The sequence below is a fragment of the Camelina sativa genome, chromosome 3, assembly GCF_000633955.1.
Source record: "Camelina sativa cultivar DH55 chromosome 3, Cs, whole genome shotgun sequence".
Taxonomy (NCBI): domain Eukaryota; kingdom Viridiplantae; phylum Streptophyta; class Magnoliopsida; order Brassicales; family Brassicaceae; genus Camelina; species Camelina sativa.
This window is the reverse complement of record NC_025687.1, coordinates 14,315,699-14,332,347: the sequence shown is the minus strand read 5'-3', so window position 1 is coordinate 14,332,347 and position 16,649 is coordinate 14,315,699. Positions and strand designations below refer to the sequence as shown.

Genomic DNA, 16,649 nt, shown 5'->3' with positions numbered 1-16,649 from the left:
GTTAGTCTGTAAGACACAGGAAGAAGCTGTGCCCAGGAAACAATGAAACTGAGGTTGAATGATGTGGCGAATTATAATTGGAATATTGGAGTTTCCTTTATTGTTAAGCAAGATATCATCGGATCAAATAAAGAAGATTTGGGGTTATCTTAAATTAGGAAAGTAGGTTAGTCGACGTGATATGTTAGCTATCTATATATATTTGTATTGAGGCTTAAGGTTTTTCTTTAGCCGTATAGAAAAAGTAGAAGCCAAGCGAATAAGCTTTTAGGGTTCTTAACAAGTTTTGGTTAGATTAAGAATTGGTCAGTGACAAGTCGTGTTGACAGTGTGTAAATCTGATTAAACATATCTTGTAAGATTGTTTAAGTGATTCTTAATAAAAAAAGAGGTTCTTTTCAATATTGGCTGCATCTTCGTTTTTACAATTGGTATCAGAGCAGTCAACCGACGAGAGCTCTATACTCGCTATAGGTTGAGATCTTGGGATAATGATGCAATCGGGTAATGAGTTGATGATGCTTCAAAGGGTTGTGATCTTGGATGAACAAAGTTATGGTCGTTGGAAGGTCCGCATGGTTCAGTTGATCCGTAATCTAGGTGAGGATGCTTGGACGGCTGTTGAAGAAGGTTGGGAGCCTCCATATGAGAAAACCGAAGCTGGTGACAAGATCACTAAACCTAAGGCACACTGGACAGTGGAAGAAAAGAACTTGTCTAAATACAATGCTAGGGCTCTTAATGCTATCTTTGGAGCTATTGATGATGATGAGTTTAAGCATGTTCAAGGTTGTGAATCAGCTAAAGATGCTTGGGACATTCTGCAGAAGACTCATGAAGGAAACTCAAGTGTCAAAAGAACAAGATTAGACCAACTTGCATCTCAATTTGAAGTCTTAAGGATGGATCCAGAAGAGTCAATTTCACAGTTTAGTGCAAAATTGAGTGTTATTGCTAATGAAGCAAAGAATCTTGGTAAGATCTATAAAAATATCAAGCTGGTTAAGAAATTAATTAGATGTCTACCTTCTAAGTATGCAGCTCATAAAGCAGTTATGAGGGTATCTGGCAACACGGACACCTTGAAGTTTGAGGATCTCGTTGGTATGCTAAAATCAGAGGAGATGGAAGTTGCTGAAGAACTGAGAATTCATGGTAAATGAATTGCATTCAAGGCAGATGACAGGAGTGATCAGTTGCAAGAGATAAAAGATAACATGTCCTTGATGGCAAGAAAATTTGAAAAGCTCTCAAACGTGTTGAAAAAGGACATGGACGAGGGTTAGCTCGCTGGAATCAAAGTGCTACAGAGAGGTCTGGTTCTAGGCCAAATATATCTGAGAAAGAAAAAGCTGATCGGAGAAAAGAGATTCAATGTCTTGAATGTGCTGGTTTTGGTCATTACAAGCTTGAGTGTCCAATGGTTAAGCGCAAGGAGATGAAGTGCTTTGAATGTAAAGGGATTGGACATTTAAAATCTAAATGTCCAAACATGGTGAAAAGAAATAATAAGGCATATGTTAGCTTTAGTGATTCAGAATCAGAGAGTGATGGAGATGAAAAAGAAGGAGGAATGCTGAATCTTTTTGCATATAGTGCTAAGAGTGATGACATAGCTGATGAAAGCTCAGATGATGATGGTGAAGAGTCGATTTCAAAAGAGAGCTACTGTGTTTTGTATGACAATTGGGTTCAGTTGTGTAATGAAAAGTTGTTTCTTATCAAGGAAAAACTGAAATTGGAAGCCAAAGTCAATATGTTAGAAGAAAGGAAGCCTGAAGTATTGATTGGTGAGGAACTTCCTCCTGCTGAAAAGGAGTTGTTTGAAAAGAAGCTAAGAAATCTGCAAGATTTGTATGGTTTGGAGAAGGAAAGATCGACAAGCTTAGAAAGAGAGTTGAATGAGAATCACAAGAAAATCAGAATGTTAAACAATGGTGGAAAAAAACTGGATGAGATTTTGTCAATGGGAATTGTAGGGTCTCAGCATAGAGGTCTAGGTTACCACAAAGAGGAGACTGTTGAGCTGTTGTCTCGTGATAAATCAGTGAGTTTTGTTAAGAGCAATGCAAATCATGAAACGGAGTCAAGTATTCTGGAAAAAGGTGTACAACAGAAGGTCTCTGTAGTACCAACCAGGAACACACAACATCAACCTAAGCGAAGAGGTTGGACTGAATCCAAGCGAGGACGTAGGATCTATGAGTGTTTTCACTGTGGTAAAACTGGGCATGTCAGATCTTTTTGTTATAAGTTTAAGAACAAGATTAGAGAACTTTGGATGGCTAGGAAATGTCTTATAGACCCATCTCACTGTTGAAAAGTTTGGGTTGCTAAAAAGGATCTTTACAGTAAGGTTTCTGAACCTATGAAAGACAATATAATCAAGTAATCCAGGAAATTGAGGAGATCAACCTATGTTGCAATTTCTCGAAGATAATCAATGAAGACAATGTTGGGGTTGAACCTGAGGTTCTACAGAAGCGTGTTGCAGAACAACATGTACAAGAAAAAGTCACAACTAAATCAACTGGATCCAATAGTGCTGATTGGAATGATGAATCGCCATGAGTCTTAGCAATATCTAAACAGTTTCAAGGTCACAAGAATCATTATGCTGCAATTGCAGTTGTTGAGCAAACCTCTCATTATGTTGAAATGAATTTTCAAGAAGTGTTGCAACATTGTTGTGTTTCAAAGGTTGAGCCTAAGGATATTATAACAGCTCTTGAGGATTATTTTTGGTACAAGGCATGATAGGAAGCTTGTTGTGTCTCCCTGCTTATATGTCTTCATCCTTGTTTTTATCAGAATGTGCACTCACGCTGGGGGAGAGTATGCATATTGGTGATGTTGTAGCTGAATGTGGCTAAGGGGATGTTTTTGGAAGATTCTGGTAGTATTCAAATCTGGAGTTTGAGTTGTCACATTCAAATAAAATGGGGGAGATTGAAAGCATGAAACTTGAGTTGACACATTCAGATAAAAATGGGGAGAATGAAAGCATGAAAACATTTGGTGGAACAAGGTTAGTCTGTAAGACACTCGAAGAAGCTGTGCCGAGGAAATAATGAACCTGATGTTGAATGATATGGCGAATTATAATTGGAATATTGGAGTTTCCTTTATTGTTTAGCAAGATATCATCGGATCAAATAAAGAAGATTTAGGGTTATCTTAAATTAGGAAAGTATGTTAGCCGACGTGATATGTTAGCTATCTATATATATTGGTATTGAGGCTTAAGGTTTTTCTTGAGCCGTATAGAAAAAGTAGGAGCCAAGCGAAAACTTTTTGGGTTCTTAACAAGTTTTGGTTAGATTAAGAATTGGTCAATGACAAGTCGTGTTGACTGTGTGTAAATCTGATTAAACATATCTGATAAGATTGTTTAAGTGATTCTTGATAAGAAAAAATGTTCTTTTCAATATTGACTACATCTTCGTTTTTACATTTGCAACCTATAAAACTAAGCTTTAACTATCTTCTCCAAATTTTTTTTCTAATAAAGATTTTCCTTCACTTTTTTCCAATCAATTTGTTGATTGATGAGTATTAGAACAGTTTATGATGTTAATAAATGCACTAATCAGAGTCAAGATTATAATTAGTTATCGATTAGTGGAAAAAATCCCACAAACAACTTTTTTATATAAGACTAGGATATACAAAGGATTCTTTAACAAAAAAAAACTATGATATACAAAAAAATAAAAATAGAAAGAAATACGACGGGATGACGGGATGTATAATAGTAGTATATTTTTTTTTTGGTGTGAGTATAATAGTAGTATATGACGGGATGTATTATTAAAACCACTATATAGTACTTCTTCATTTATTTATTTTCATGGACGGGAGAATAAATAAATGAAGCACATTTTTTTTATAATAGCAACGAAGTTCTTAAAATTTCGGGAGAAGCACATTTTTTTTTTTTTTTTTTTTCAACGGGAGAAGCACAATCTTTGTTTTTTAAATCAATTTTTGTTTTAAAAAAAAAAGGCACGAGTCCCCAACTGTAATAAAAAAGAAACAAAAAGGGTAAATGAGTAAATGTAAGTGTCCTTTCGGAAACACAAACAAGTTGCTTTAAAAATGTTTTAATCAGAAAATCAAAGACCCGCTCCGTTCGGGTTCGGGTCTAAAACTGCCATTGTCGTTCTTCTTCTCCTGATTCAAATAAGAGAGAGAGAAGTTTGTAAAAACTTTTTGCAGAAGAGAGAATAAACAAATAACAATAACAATAGCACCGCCACGTCGCCCCCGTACTTCGCTACCGGAAATATAATCAGTCTTCTCAGTTTTTTATCACTTTACAAATCGAAAGAAATAAAAAAAATAAAAACCGTCTCTTTCTTTCTATCTTTGTCTATACTTTTTTTTTTCTTTTTCTTTGGGGGGGGGGTTGGGTTTGATTATTCTGACTGTACCCATGTTCTGCAACAGTTGAACAAGTGCATGCCCCATATCTTTCTTACTTCTCATTTCCTGATCTTCCTCCCCCATTAATCAATCATACTCCTCTTGGGATCTCATCGGTTAGACCAAGCTAAGCTTGAAAGAAGAAGATCTCTCTGTTCTTAATCTGAAACGACGCCACCTCTTGTCGTTTTTTTATTTAGCTCGAGATCTGTGTTTTCTTTCTTTTTTTCTCCTTTTCTTGGCTTCTGAGCTTTTTAGCGGTGGTGGGTTTTTCTGGAGAAAACCAAAGGACAATTAAAGTTTTGAGCTTTTTATTTAATTTTTAATGGGAGTTATGAGTGGGATTGTTACTGGGTGAGTAGTTTACAAGTATGAAGGAGTTGAAGAATCGAAGAAGCGGCTTTGAAGTTGGTGAGACCAAGATTGCGAGCTTATTTGGCTGATTCAGTTCTGTGAAGGAGATTAGAAGAAAACAGTTATTTTATAATTTTTAGGGTTTTTTTTTTTTAGATTGTGAAAAAGATTTGGTTGGTGAATGGGTGGGAGGTGGAGGGAAACAGTTAAAAAAAGTTATGCTTTTTGTGTCTCTTCCTCATAATTACATTTGGGCATCTTCAGAAATCTTGGATCTTTGAAGACAACTACTTCTCTTTTTTTTTTTTAATTTCTTTGTTATTGCTGTTTGCTTCTATAAGTTATCACAAAATGAGATTGTCTTCAGCTGGGTTTAATCCTCAACCTCATGAAGGTACTTCTTCTCATAATTTTCCCTCTTTCTCTCTCTCTCTCTCTCTCTCTCTCTCTTTGGTTTCTTGATATACTTAAACTAACTTTGTGTGTTTTGTTTTGGATTCAAAGTTACAGGAGAGAAGAGAGTTCTTAATTCTGAGCTCTGGCATGCTTGTGCTGGTCCTCTTGTCTCGTTACCTCCTGTTGGAAGCAGAGTTGTGTATTTCCCTCAAGGTCACAGTGAACAGGTTTTTTTATCTCCTTCCTTTATTGGTTTGGGATTCTAATCTTTCCTTTTTTGGTTACAGATTACTTAAGCTTCTGTGAACATTTTTTCAGGTCGCTGCTTCGACCAACAAAGAAGTGGATGCTCATATACCAAACTATCCAAGCTTGCATCCGCAGCTTATCTGTCAGCTTCACAATGTCACAATGCATGTGAGGAGCTTGTTTTTATGAAAAAGAACTTCTCAGAGTGTTTTGTTCTGTTCTGTGTTAATTAATAACATGTTTCCTTATAATTTCAGGCTGATGTTGAGACTGATGAAGTCTATGCACAGATGACTTTACAACCTTTGAATGCGGTATGAGACTTTCCCTCTGAATCTATACTTCATTTACGCCGAATTTGTCGGTGTCCTGAAATTTTTTTGCTTTGATTGAATGCAGCAAGAGCAAAAAGATCCTTACCTTCCGGCGGAATTAGGTGTCCCGAGTAGACAACCTACAAACTATTTCTGTAAAACTCTGACAGCTAGTGATACAAGCACTCATGGAGGTTTCTCTGTGCCTCGCCGAGCTGCTGAGAAAGTTTTCCCTCCCTTGGTAAATACATCCTCTAGTTCATATGAAATTTTAACTTTTAACCTTAGCTATTGTTGCCTCTTTAACCAGAAAATGTTATTTGTTTCTTCAGGATTACTCACAACAGCCTCCAGCTCAAGAGTTGATGGCGAGGGATCTGCATGATAACGAATGGAAGTTCAGGCATATATTCCGAGGTTAGCTTTCTTTTTGATTAATCCAAGCTCTGTATTGATAACCTAAGAACAAAGAGGTTTATGTACTCTGCATTTGTTTCCGCCTTTCAGGCCAACCAAAGAGACATCTCCTTACTACGGGTTGGAGCGTATTTGTGAGTGCTAAAAGGCTTGTTGCTGGTGACTCTGTGCTTTTCATCTGGTTAGAAACGTTTCTTTCAATTTGTTCTTTTTTAAGTGAGACCTGCGAATCTTGGAACTAACTCAAATATTTTATAATTCTAGGAATGATAAGAATCAATTGCTTCTTGGTATAAGGCGAGCGAACCGACCACAAACTGTCATGCCTTCATCTGTTCTGTCAAGTGACAGTATGCATTTAGGTCTTCTTGCTGCAGCAGCTCATGCTGCCGCCACAAACAGCCGGTTCACTATCTTCTATAACCCAAGGTACGGTTTTAGATCCATAATAATGCGCTGCTTATGCATAAGAATGCACAAGAATGTGCTTATGTGTTGATCTGCATTTCGCGTTTAAAGGAATCCGCTTTTCTTCAGGGCGAGTCCATCAGAGTTCGTTATACCCCTAGCTAAGTATGTGAAAGCGGTTTATCACACTCGCGTCTCTGTTGGCATGCGGTTTAGGATGCTGTTTGAAACCGAAGAGTCAAGTGTTCGTCGGTAGGTGAATAATCAGAATTCCTATATTTTTACTCTGCTTTTTGCAGCTGGAATGTCCTCAATTGTCTTTGTTTATTGTCAGGTACATGGGTACAATAACTGGCATTTGTGATCTAGATCCTACTCGTTGGGCTAATTCTCATTGGCGGTCCGTTAAGGTTTTAGCTCCAAAACCAAACCTTATGTGAAACTTTATTCATTAATCTTTACTTTCTCATATGTAACATTCACAGTCTGATCAAAATGTAGGTTGGGTGGGACGAGTCTACTGCAGGAGAGAGACAACCGAGGGTTTCCTTGTGGGAAATTGAACCATTAACGACATTCCCGATGTATCCATCTCCTTTCCCTCTCAGGCTTAAACGTCCTTGGCCTCCTGGTCTCCCATCTTTCCATGGTATTGTAAAATTCAAAACTTGTTGGTTCATCTCTCAAGAGTCTTTTGTATCTTCTAATCTCGGTTGCCTTTCCTTTCCTTGTAGGCCTTAAAGAAGATGACATGGGTATGAGTATGAGTTCGCCGCTTATGTGGGATCGTGGACTCCAATCTTTAAACTTTCAAGGTATGGGAGTAAACCCGTGGATGCAGCCGAGGCTTGATACGTCAGGCTTGCTTGGTATGCAAAACGATGTTTACCAAGCAATGGCTGCAGCTGCACTTCAAGACATGAGAGGCATTGATCCCGCAAAAGCTGCTGCTTCACTTCTTCAGTTCCAAAATTCTTCGGGATTCTCAATGCAATCTCCGTCTTTAGTGCAGCCGCAGATGCTGCAGCAGCAACTCTCTCAGCAGCAACAACAACTCTCTCAGCAGCAGCAGCAACAGCAGCTCTCTCAGCAGCAGCAGCAACAGCTCTCTCAGCATCAGCAGCAACAGGCGTATCTCGGCGTTCCTGAAACCCACCAGTCGCAGTCTCAGTCTCAGTCACAGTCAAACAATCTACTTTCTCAACAGCAGCAGCAGCAGCAGCAGCAAGTAGTGGATAATCATAATCCGTCAGCATCCAGTCCTGCTGTTGTTTCCACTATGTCTCAGTTTGGTTCTGCTTCTCAGTCCAACACGTCACCACTCCAGTCCATGGCTTCTCTGTGTCATCAACAAAGCTTCTCCGACACCAATGGAGGAGACAATCCTATTTCCCCGCTTCACAGTCTTCTCAGTAACTTCTCTCAAGACGAGTCATCTCAACTGCTCAACCTCACTAGGACTAACTCTGCAATGACTTCATCCGGTTGGCCATCAAAGCGTCCTGCAGTTGATTCATCGTTCCAGCACTCTGGAGCTGGTAACAACACTCAGTCCGTAATGGAGCAACTGGGACAGTCCCACACAAGCAACGTTCCTCCTAACGCAGTCTCGTTGCCTCCATTTCCCGGTGGTAGAGAGTGTTCAATCGAGCAAGAAGGAAGTGCCTCAGACCCGCATAGCCATCTTCTCTTCGGAGTCAACATAGACTCATCTTCTCTTTTGATGCCGAACGGAATGTCAAACCTTAGAAGCATTGGCATTGAAGGTGGCGACTCCACGACTTTACCCTTCACATCATCTAACTTCAACAACGATTTCTCGGGTAATCTTGCAATGACCACACCATCCAGTTGCATAGATGAATCAGGTTTTCTACAGTCCTCAGAAAACATTGGTTCCGAGAACCCACAATCTAATACCTTTGTGAAGGTAAAACCTTAGTTATGTTCTTTTCCTACCCAAAGTGTTTTCCTTTTTTGTACACGTAGTGATACTTTTTGTTTGCAGGTGTACAAGTCAGGGTCTTTTGGGAGATCGTTAGATATATCGAAGTTTAGCAGCTACCACGAGCTGCGAAGCGAGCTTGCTCGCATGTTTGGCCTCGAAGGCCAATTAGAAGACCCTGTGAGATCAGGCTGGCAGCTTGTATTTGTTGACCGAGAGAACGACGTTCTTCTCCTCGGCGATGACCCTTGGCCGTGAGTTTACTACTTACTAATCACACAGCTCAGCTTTTGTTGTTTTGTCCATTTCCATATTTACTAACCCGCATTTATCATTTATCAACAGGGAGTTTGTGAGCAGCGTGTGGTGCATTAAGATATTGTCACCACAAGAAGTGCAACAAATGGGTAAAAGAGGCCTTGAGCTTCTCAATTCCGCGCCATCTTCCAACAATGTCGATAAGCTCCCGAGCAACGGGAACTGTGATGACTTTGGGAACAGGTCAGACCCGAGGAATCTCGGTAACGGTATCGCATCAGTTGGGGGTACATTCAACTACTAGAAGTATAAAGAAAACCCCATTCAAGTTAAGTTTCAATCTTATAAAATTAGTAGTGAGATCCTCTTTTAGTTTAATTACTAGCAAAAATCTCTCTTTATAACTTATAAAAAAAAAAGGGAGTTGTGCCTTTGCCTTTGTGGAAACAAAAAAACTATATAATCCTTCTGTCGTAATACTGTAATTATAAGATCTTTTGGTCTTTTTTTCTTTTTCTTAATCATATGAATATTTTTACTCAACTCTGTATGTCTTTTTCTTTACTCACTTCTTCTATCAATATGATAGTGAAGTGCTATTTTGGAGTTATATTAAGACTTTGTCTGACCTTAATGGTCCACATAGAAAGGGATTGGGTCCCAATTCCTTTATCAGAAGTGAAAGCGTTTTGTGGTTTTGTTGTGTGAAACACCGAAATATTCCGACCCGCAATTTAGGGCTTTACCCTAAAATTAGATCTCGTTCTGCGTCAGCAGTACCTTTTTTCGCTAGACACGTATCGATCCGTAGTTCGTAGGACACCTTTATTGGTAGGTAAATTAATATATGTCCTAGCCTCGGAGAAGAAAAAAACGAGGCGGTTCAATAAAAGAAGTTTAGAATGAGTAAGGTTTTTGTTCACGTCTTATGTTATGAATTTATGATGATGATTAGATTATTGTTGTATAACATGGAAACGTAAACGTAAGGGTATGCATAACTCGGGCTATATACTTACAAATCCAAGTCGTTTCAATGATTGATCGAACTGGTGAATTTGGAAATATATCTCTTGCGAGTTGCGAGTTAACTTTTTTGTTGGCTTTTAACAGATTGGGATATGGTTAGCTATGAATTGGGCATCTTCAAATTATTAGTTTAGAAGAATTTATGATTTAGTTTGGTATTTGATAGTTCTTGTTTGATTGCCCATTACGATATAATAGAGTGGCCAATGAATGAAAGACCATGTTTTATACATTTTATTGAGTCAAAGAAATAACAAATCTGATAAAGAGATATTTGTAAGCATTTGGTTTTGATGTGTGGTGTATGAATGTGATTCACATAAATCTTTATAGTGGTGGGACTCTATATTCTAAGTAAGAAATTGGGAATGGTTGAAAATAATGTTGGGTGCATGTGGTAGGGACATTTATAGATGACACAAGTTAGGGCACTTTCATGAACCCTAATTAAATAGTGCATGGTGACCCATCATTCTGAAAGTTCTCACTTTTTTTTTTCTTTTCATTTTCTTTATTTACCTTTTTTCTCCTTTTTAAAGTTATTTCTTCTTCTTACAAAATCAATTATTAATTCTAGTCATCCATAGGATGTTATAGCCATTCATTACGTGGTTAAGAATAGATTCAAATGAAGATCTAAGAATATAACTTTTGTCTATATATATCTACACAAAGAATCATATGTCTTTTCTAGATTATATGTCATAACTATATATATATTTTCAACTTTATAGGAATTTTCATGACTTTAATATTACTGCATAATTAAAAAAATTCTGGTTTGTTTTATTTGAGATTCAAAGGCTGAAAGTGAACGTGTAATTCTTTGAATTCATTACTTTAAAAGCATGCATGCATCAGTGCACCACTCTATTATTTCTGATATATATATTATTTTTGTGATGAACATATTAATCTATTGAAGAGTAGGATCTTAGAACCGTAATCTGACTTACAGAAAACATTTCATGCTTTAGTTATTTTGTTGATGGAGAGCATAATTTATTTTGAAGTTTGCTATTGAAGAATTTATCTAGTAGTAATATTTCTGATTTTGTCTCATTACCAAATAGAAATAATAAAATGATATTTGCACTGTTAAACTCGTAGTGGAATGAAAATATAATCCTTACTTTCTATCTATAGATGTATGGAAATTAAAAATGGATATAACCAAAATAAGCTTTTAGCGATAAGGCATAAGGGTTTTGAGTGGATATGTAATTTTGTTATTGTTCGACTATCTTTCTCATTTATCTCTTTTAAAAACGACGAACAGAAAACGTCAAATGTGATAATTATTGATTGTTGAAGCACTTTTTGAACAAAGTAAATAAAGGCACTTTTTTGAGTTGTAAGACCAAAGAAAAAAAAAATTCTTTGGACCATCCTTTCGTTGTACTAACTACTCTGTTACCGTTTCACTGAGTGATCCCTTTATCACATTAATTCTATTTTGTAAGGATGGTTTCAATGCAATGGAACAACCGGACAACCATGCATTGTTAGCGAAGTACGATCCAAGCTTGAGTATGCCAGAACTTCTAACTGAACTACTGCAAACTGTAAAAAAAATAGCATAGCTAGTACGTAGTGATCCTAGCTATACTACTTACCCATGTTTTTTCTAGAGGTTTGAAGGGAGTTAAAACAAAATGAGTATTTTGTATAAATATATTTTAAGGATGATTATGATTGAGTTTCAGTCAATCATAAAACATACTCCCTCCGTTTCATAATATAAGATGTTTAGAGAAGTATTTTTGTTTCATAATATAAGATGTTTCCAACTTTCTATACAATTTTTAGATTAAATTTATATTTTATATTATGCAGACTTATTTATGATTGGTTAAACTTTTTAAAAGTAACTCTTTCTTAATATGCGTGTTTTCACTAAAACATCCTATATTTTAAAACGGAGGGAGTATTACATTTGGGAAAAAATGATCGATAAAAGTCTAATTAAATCGTTGATATAACCAGATTTGTAAGCATACTTTTGATATTTTTCTACAAAATCTTTCCAAACTTTCATATTCGAGTTTTCTAACCAAATTCATTTCGATTATATGATAGCCAAGTTTATTTTTTTGGTAAAAGAAAAGGAATCCGGTTATATGATAGCCAAGTTATCCAACCTCACTTGTTGTGACATAGTTTAACATTCCATCTTCCATGCTTTTAAAAGAGACTTCAACATTTCAACTATCTTGCCTTTTGACCAAACATCTCTTACAACTTTTAGTTGGAGAGGAAGAATAATAAAAATGGTTCGTGGGAGAAGAAGACTCAAGCGAACGAAGTTACGTACGAAGGTCGAAGAAACAACAACTTCAAATTCTAAAGTATCAATAAGACTATTTTCTTTGATTAGAGATTTAAAAATCAATAGTGTCTTTGGATTTTGGAATATGAGGCAAATGGCTCATTTTGTTTCAAAGTATACAGGGGCCGGCTTGCAATCGGAATATGGGATATGGATTTTCTAAGCATAGATACAGAATGTATATAATTTTTTTATTTTTTTTACAATATGTGAGTTTGAACTCGAATGATGATATGAGGACGACGCACATATAACTTGGCTGCATATCCAATAAGACGTTCAATCTGTCATTCCTGCTTCTTGAAGAGAAGATTTTTAGATTTGGAATCATATATACATACAAAAAGAATACATTTGAAATCTTTCTATCACAGTGAAACTTTTTGGGTCAACAGTTGTACTCATTTTTAAACATTGAGTCCATCGGTCGAAGCCCAAATATTTCAGCGAAACCAAAGAGGGCCTCTAGATGATGATAGGTACAACTGCTGTCCGGTTGCAAGTGAACCATTTCAAATTTGTTTGAGTCTTAGAGGCCTAATGTCTATCAACAAGCAAAACCTATAAAAGCAAAGAGTTCGTCTCTAGCAATTTGTTTTTTCAATTCTTGGATTGTTAACTTGTTCCTGAAGGCAATAGGAATCCCTAACCTAAGGCACAATCTTTGGCATTCTCTTTTGAATCTATGCAACATAAAAATGCATTCCATTTATATATTACACAAAAGGGGATCTGAGAGTCCAATCTTGGTTTACTCAAAGCCCAAAAACTCAATCTAGTGCCTCATGAGAACCAACCACAACATATCTTGTAACCAGAAGCCGGTATTCGACCAGCTTCCCGGATATATTGGGCTTCAGCTACTGCCTTTTCAGCGTCACGGAATTTTCTAGCTTCCGCCAAAGCCCGTTTCTCTTCTGACCTTTGCTTAGCCATCGCAATTTTTTTCACTATCTTTGCTTCAGCTTCAGCTTTCATCTGCTCAACTTTAGCCTACCAACAGAAGTTTATATAATCTTTAGCAATGAATTTGGTGTGAGAGACCAATCAAAAGTTTCAAAGGGAATAAGAATTTTGATCAGAAAACGCCTTACATACCTCAATACGTCGCATTTCTGCTTCGAGTTTGGCTTTCTCTTGACTTTCCCAAGCTTGGATTCTGATTTCCTCACGCTTATACCTAAATATTTTGAGTTTCAAAAAGAAACAACACATTAAGTCTTTGCTCTTTACCTGCAAAGCAAGAAATATTGGTTTAGGTCATAGGAGCACACAGACCTTGCATTATGTTTGGATTTCTCTGCTTCTTCCCATGCAGTAGCTCGTTTTTCAAACTCAATCTTCTGTGCCTCCTCTGCATCTTCATTTTTTTTATTGTTCTCCTCTTCTTCTTTACTTGCCCAAGCCGCAATGTTCATCTTCCCTAGCTGAACTCCAAGAGCTACAATCTCTCTCCTCGTCTTCGCTTTCTCTTCCTCCTCAGATAGTTCTCTTCTTGTGTTTTTCGACTGGTCTTGCGACAAAGAAGAGTCCTGCTGTTGGCCACCTCTAGGAGTCGAAGGGAGAGATGAGGTCGGGCTTCGAAGAGGAGTTGTTGCATCAACTGGTGTGACAGATCTTGAAGGTTCTTGACTCGGTATTGGTGTCATATCAGTTCCCATATCTCTCATACATACAGAACGAATCGCAGGACCACCTTCAAAACATATTAAAATACTTATCTTGTCAAGCTCCGTGGTCATCTTCAAGAATCAAACAATTTCGCCAAAACAAAAGTAGTCACCTTTCTTTTTACCTATTGTGTTATCATGTGATGAAACCTTTGTTGTATCCACAAGATCATTGCTTTGTGCAGATTGATCGATCAACGAGTTTCCTCCATAGTGGCACGAATCCATCCTAGATTTGTTATGCTCGTAACCTGCATTATCAGGCACAACTCTAACGGGCACCCGGTTCCCTTGACCGTTCTTCCTCATCACCATGTTCTGTCTGCTCATTATCCACTTCTCAGCATCATTCCATTTGGATGGCATTTGTCTCGAAGGGTAAGCTCTTGACCCATGATTCTGATTCGAACGCTCGCCACGAGCTCGGTGAAACTCGAAGCTTGAAGAGCTAGCGTTACTGTCATAATCAAGGTTCTCATCTTCTTGAGGTCTCATCATGTGAGAAGCCATACTCAAGTCCCCTTTTCTATATTGCTGCAGTCTTGGTTGATCGTTTTCCTTCACAACACCATCATGTCTCGAGGTTTGATTGTCGTTCTCGGTTAGATCCAGAACTGGCTCATTTGGAAGTTTAGCTACTTCGACATCCGTAGTTGTAACCGCCACTAGACGTCACACACAACAAGAACAGAGCAAAGAAACAAAATTTAGCCAAATTCAGGAGTGAAATCGATGAAAAGACTTCAAATTGTAGTATAGAACAGAGAGACCAAACAAAGAAGAGGTCAAAGACACAAACTTTATCCAAGAACAGAACAAAGACACAAGCTTAAGCAAAGTGTTGAGGACCAAAACAGAACAAAGACACAAGCTTTAGCCAAGTGTTATATCAAAACAAGAACAAAGATACAAGCTGTAGCCAAGTGTTGAGGACCAAAACAGAACAAAGATACAAGCTTTAGCCAAGTGTTGAGGACCAAAACAGAACAAAGCAAAGACAAAAACTTTAGCCCAAGTTCCGGAGTTGAATCGAGCTAAAGACTCCAATTGTAACGTATAGCACATAGACGAAAAGAACAGGTGAAAAAAACACGCACTTTAGCGAAAGAACAGAGCAAAGACCAGAGACTTAAGTTGATTACATGATCAAACTGTGATACGGAAGAGGAGAGAGAGAGAAAGGGAAAAAAACCATTATTGTCGTCGTCGTCAGAATAAGTATGAGAAGCTAACAAGCTGTTCTTGGAGAACTCGGTGTCATCTGAAATCTGAAGACGAGAAGGAGAAGTTCTTGAAGAGTTACTGTTAGACTTGGATCCTTCTTTCTTCTTGTTATTGTGAGGACCCATTAGCTTCATCCGCAGCTTCGTTGGCGAGATTATGCTCTTCTGCAATTTATTATACACATATATTAAAACATTTAAAAAATTAGTGAATTTTTCTTGATTTTTTTTTTTTTTTAGTTTGTTAATATGAAAATTCAATAGTTCAAAAAAGACAAGACATATCAAAAAAAAAAATTCTGATAGAACAAAACTGAAAAGGACAAAAATTTCTAAAATTGAATAGTAGGAAAGTTAAAGGTAGAAGTGAAACTCACTGTAACATAAAATGGATCCTAAAAAATCTTAAGCAGAGAGTGTAATAATGAGGACAAAAACAAACAGAGAAGTACAAACAAGATTCAAAAACCAGAGAAATGTTGTACGTACTTGAATTGATAGAGAAAAAAAGAAAAAAAAAAAAGATTTAAAATGAAACTGTACCTTCTCTATCCTCTCGTAATCCATTATTGTCAATGCCCAAATCTTTTCTTCTTTATTTTCTCTATATATTTACAGATACAAGAAGAAGAAGAGCAAGAGGAAGAAGAAGAACTGAAGAAGAGAGACAAATGAGATTTTGTTTTGTTTTAACTTTGTTCCTAACTCCTAGCTTCTTCTCTTTTTTTTTTTTCTCTAATAGGGGTTTTTGGGAATTTTTTAGATAATGATTGGGACAAAAGACGAATATATATTTTGGAATTTATATACGACTTCTCAAATAGGGTGGGACTGTGCACGCCGGTCCACATTTTGCTAGCTCTTCATCATCATATCACCGTTCTGATTTTGACACGTCACCTAATTACATCAACAGTTTATTTTTGGTTTTGAGTACTTTTTGTTTTCTTGTGTTGTAATCCAAGAATACAACAATTTTTCTTGTTTCTATCCAATTAAGTTTGGAAAATTCTTCTAATTTATTTATTCAAATAGAGAGAAAACAAAACAGATGTATTAGAGACACAAAGCAATTGGATATATGATGAAATTAGAGTATTTTAACAAAGTTTAATTTGAGTTTAAATAAAAAGAAGAGAAAACGAGTCTAATCATTACCATGGTAATCATTTTGATTCTTTTTTTTTTGAGATAAAGAGTTTGGAATAAAAGAGAACAAAAATTGAACTACATGCCAAAAAGAAAACTTCATAAAAATTCACTGATAACTGAAGAGTCTATAAATAGATCACTAGTTAAAAAAGTGTATTTATTATTTATACCCATCATAATGAACTCTGAGAATCGTTTCTTCTTTCACTGTTAACCTAATAATTAAAAGAAAAAAAAATCAGAACCCCCCATACAGCATTTGCCTATTTGGTTCAGAATAATAAAATGGTATTTATTTTCCTCATATAATGATTTTTTTTCTTGGTTAGTTTTAAAGAAGAACCGAAGAAGTAGTTGTGTTGTGTTGTAGAGAGATTCGCAAAGCAAATGTAAAAAAAAAAAAAAAAGAGAAATCAGTACTGACTGAAACGTAAAACAATCAAAACGGACACTTTTTCTCCACTTTAGGGCATTACGTTT

General features: G+C 36.7%; 3 protein-coding genes across 7 annotated transcripts; 2 read left to right on the top strand and 1 right to left on the bottom strand.

Moving 5' to 3' along the window:
* On the top strand, positions 492-2,571 carry LOC104778950. The gene is made up of 3 exons (XM_010503353.2): positions 492-1,155; positions 1,269-2,119; positions 2,398-2,571. The coding sequence occupies exons 1-3, from the start codon at positions 492-494 to the stop codon at positions 2,569-2,571; spliced, it is 1,689 nt and encodes a 562-aa protein (XP_010501655.2).
* On the top strand, positions 4,120-9,309 carry LOC104777060 (auxin response factor 6-like). 4 transcript variants are annotated; one of them, XM_010501262.2, is made up of 14 exons: positions 4,120-5,173; positions 5,290-5,402; positions 5,494-5,592; positions 5,682-5,738; positions 5,824-5,979; positions 6,071-6,155; positions 6,246-6,336; positions 6,420-6,584; positions 6,693-6,815; positions 6,898-6,973; positions 7,065-7,212; positions 7,298-8,493; positions 8,572-8,762; positions 8,854-9,309. In XM_010501262.2, exons 1-14 carry the CDS (start codon positions 5,131-5,133, stop codon positions 9,068-9,070), a joined length of 2,760 nt encoding a protein of 919 aa, XP_010499564.1. In that variant the 5' UTR covers positions 4,120-5,130; the 3' UTR covers positions 9,071-9,309. The 4 variants fall into 4 exon arrangements, with proteins under 4 accessions (XP_010499564.1, XP_010499562.1, XP_010499561.1 ...); XM_010501260.2 differs by having other exon boundaries at positions 6,675-6,815; XM_010501259.2 differs by having other exon boundaries at positions 5,284-5,402; positions 6,675-6,815.
* Positions 12,708-15,699, bottom strand: LOC104777058. Of its 2 annotated transcripts, none has more exons than XM_010501257.1 (6): positions 15,561-15,699; positions 14,987-15,182; positions 13,908-14,459; positions 13,403-13,820; positions 13,223-13,304; positions 12,708-13,117 (listed from the first exon to the last, which is right to left on the bottom strand). In XM_010501257.1, the coding sequence occupies exons 1-6, from the start codon at positions 15,582-15,584 to the stop codon at positions 12,908-12,910; spliced, it is 1,482 nt and encodes a 493-aa protein (XP_010499559.1). In that variant the 5' UTR covers positions 15,585-15,699; the 3' UTR covers positions 12,708-12,907. The 2 variants fall into 2 exon arrangements, with proteins under 2 accessions (XP_010499559.1, XP_010499560.1); XM_010501258.1 differs by having other exon boundaries at positions 13,920-14,459.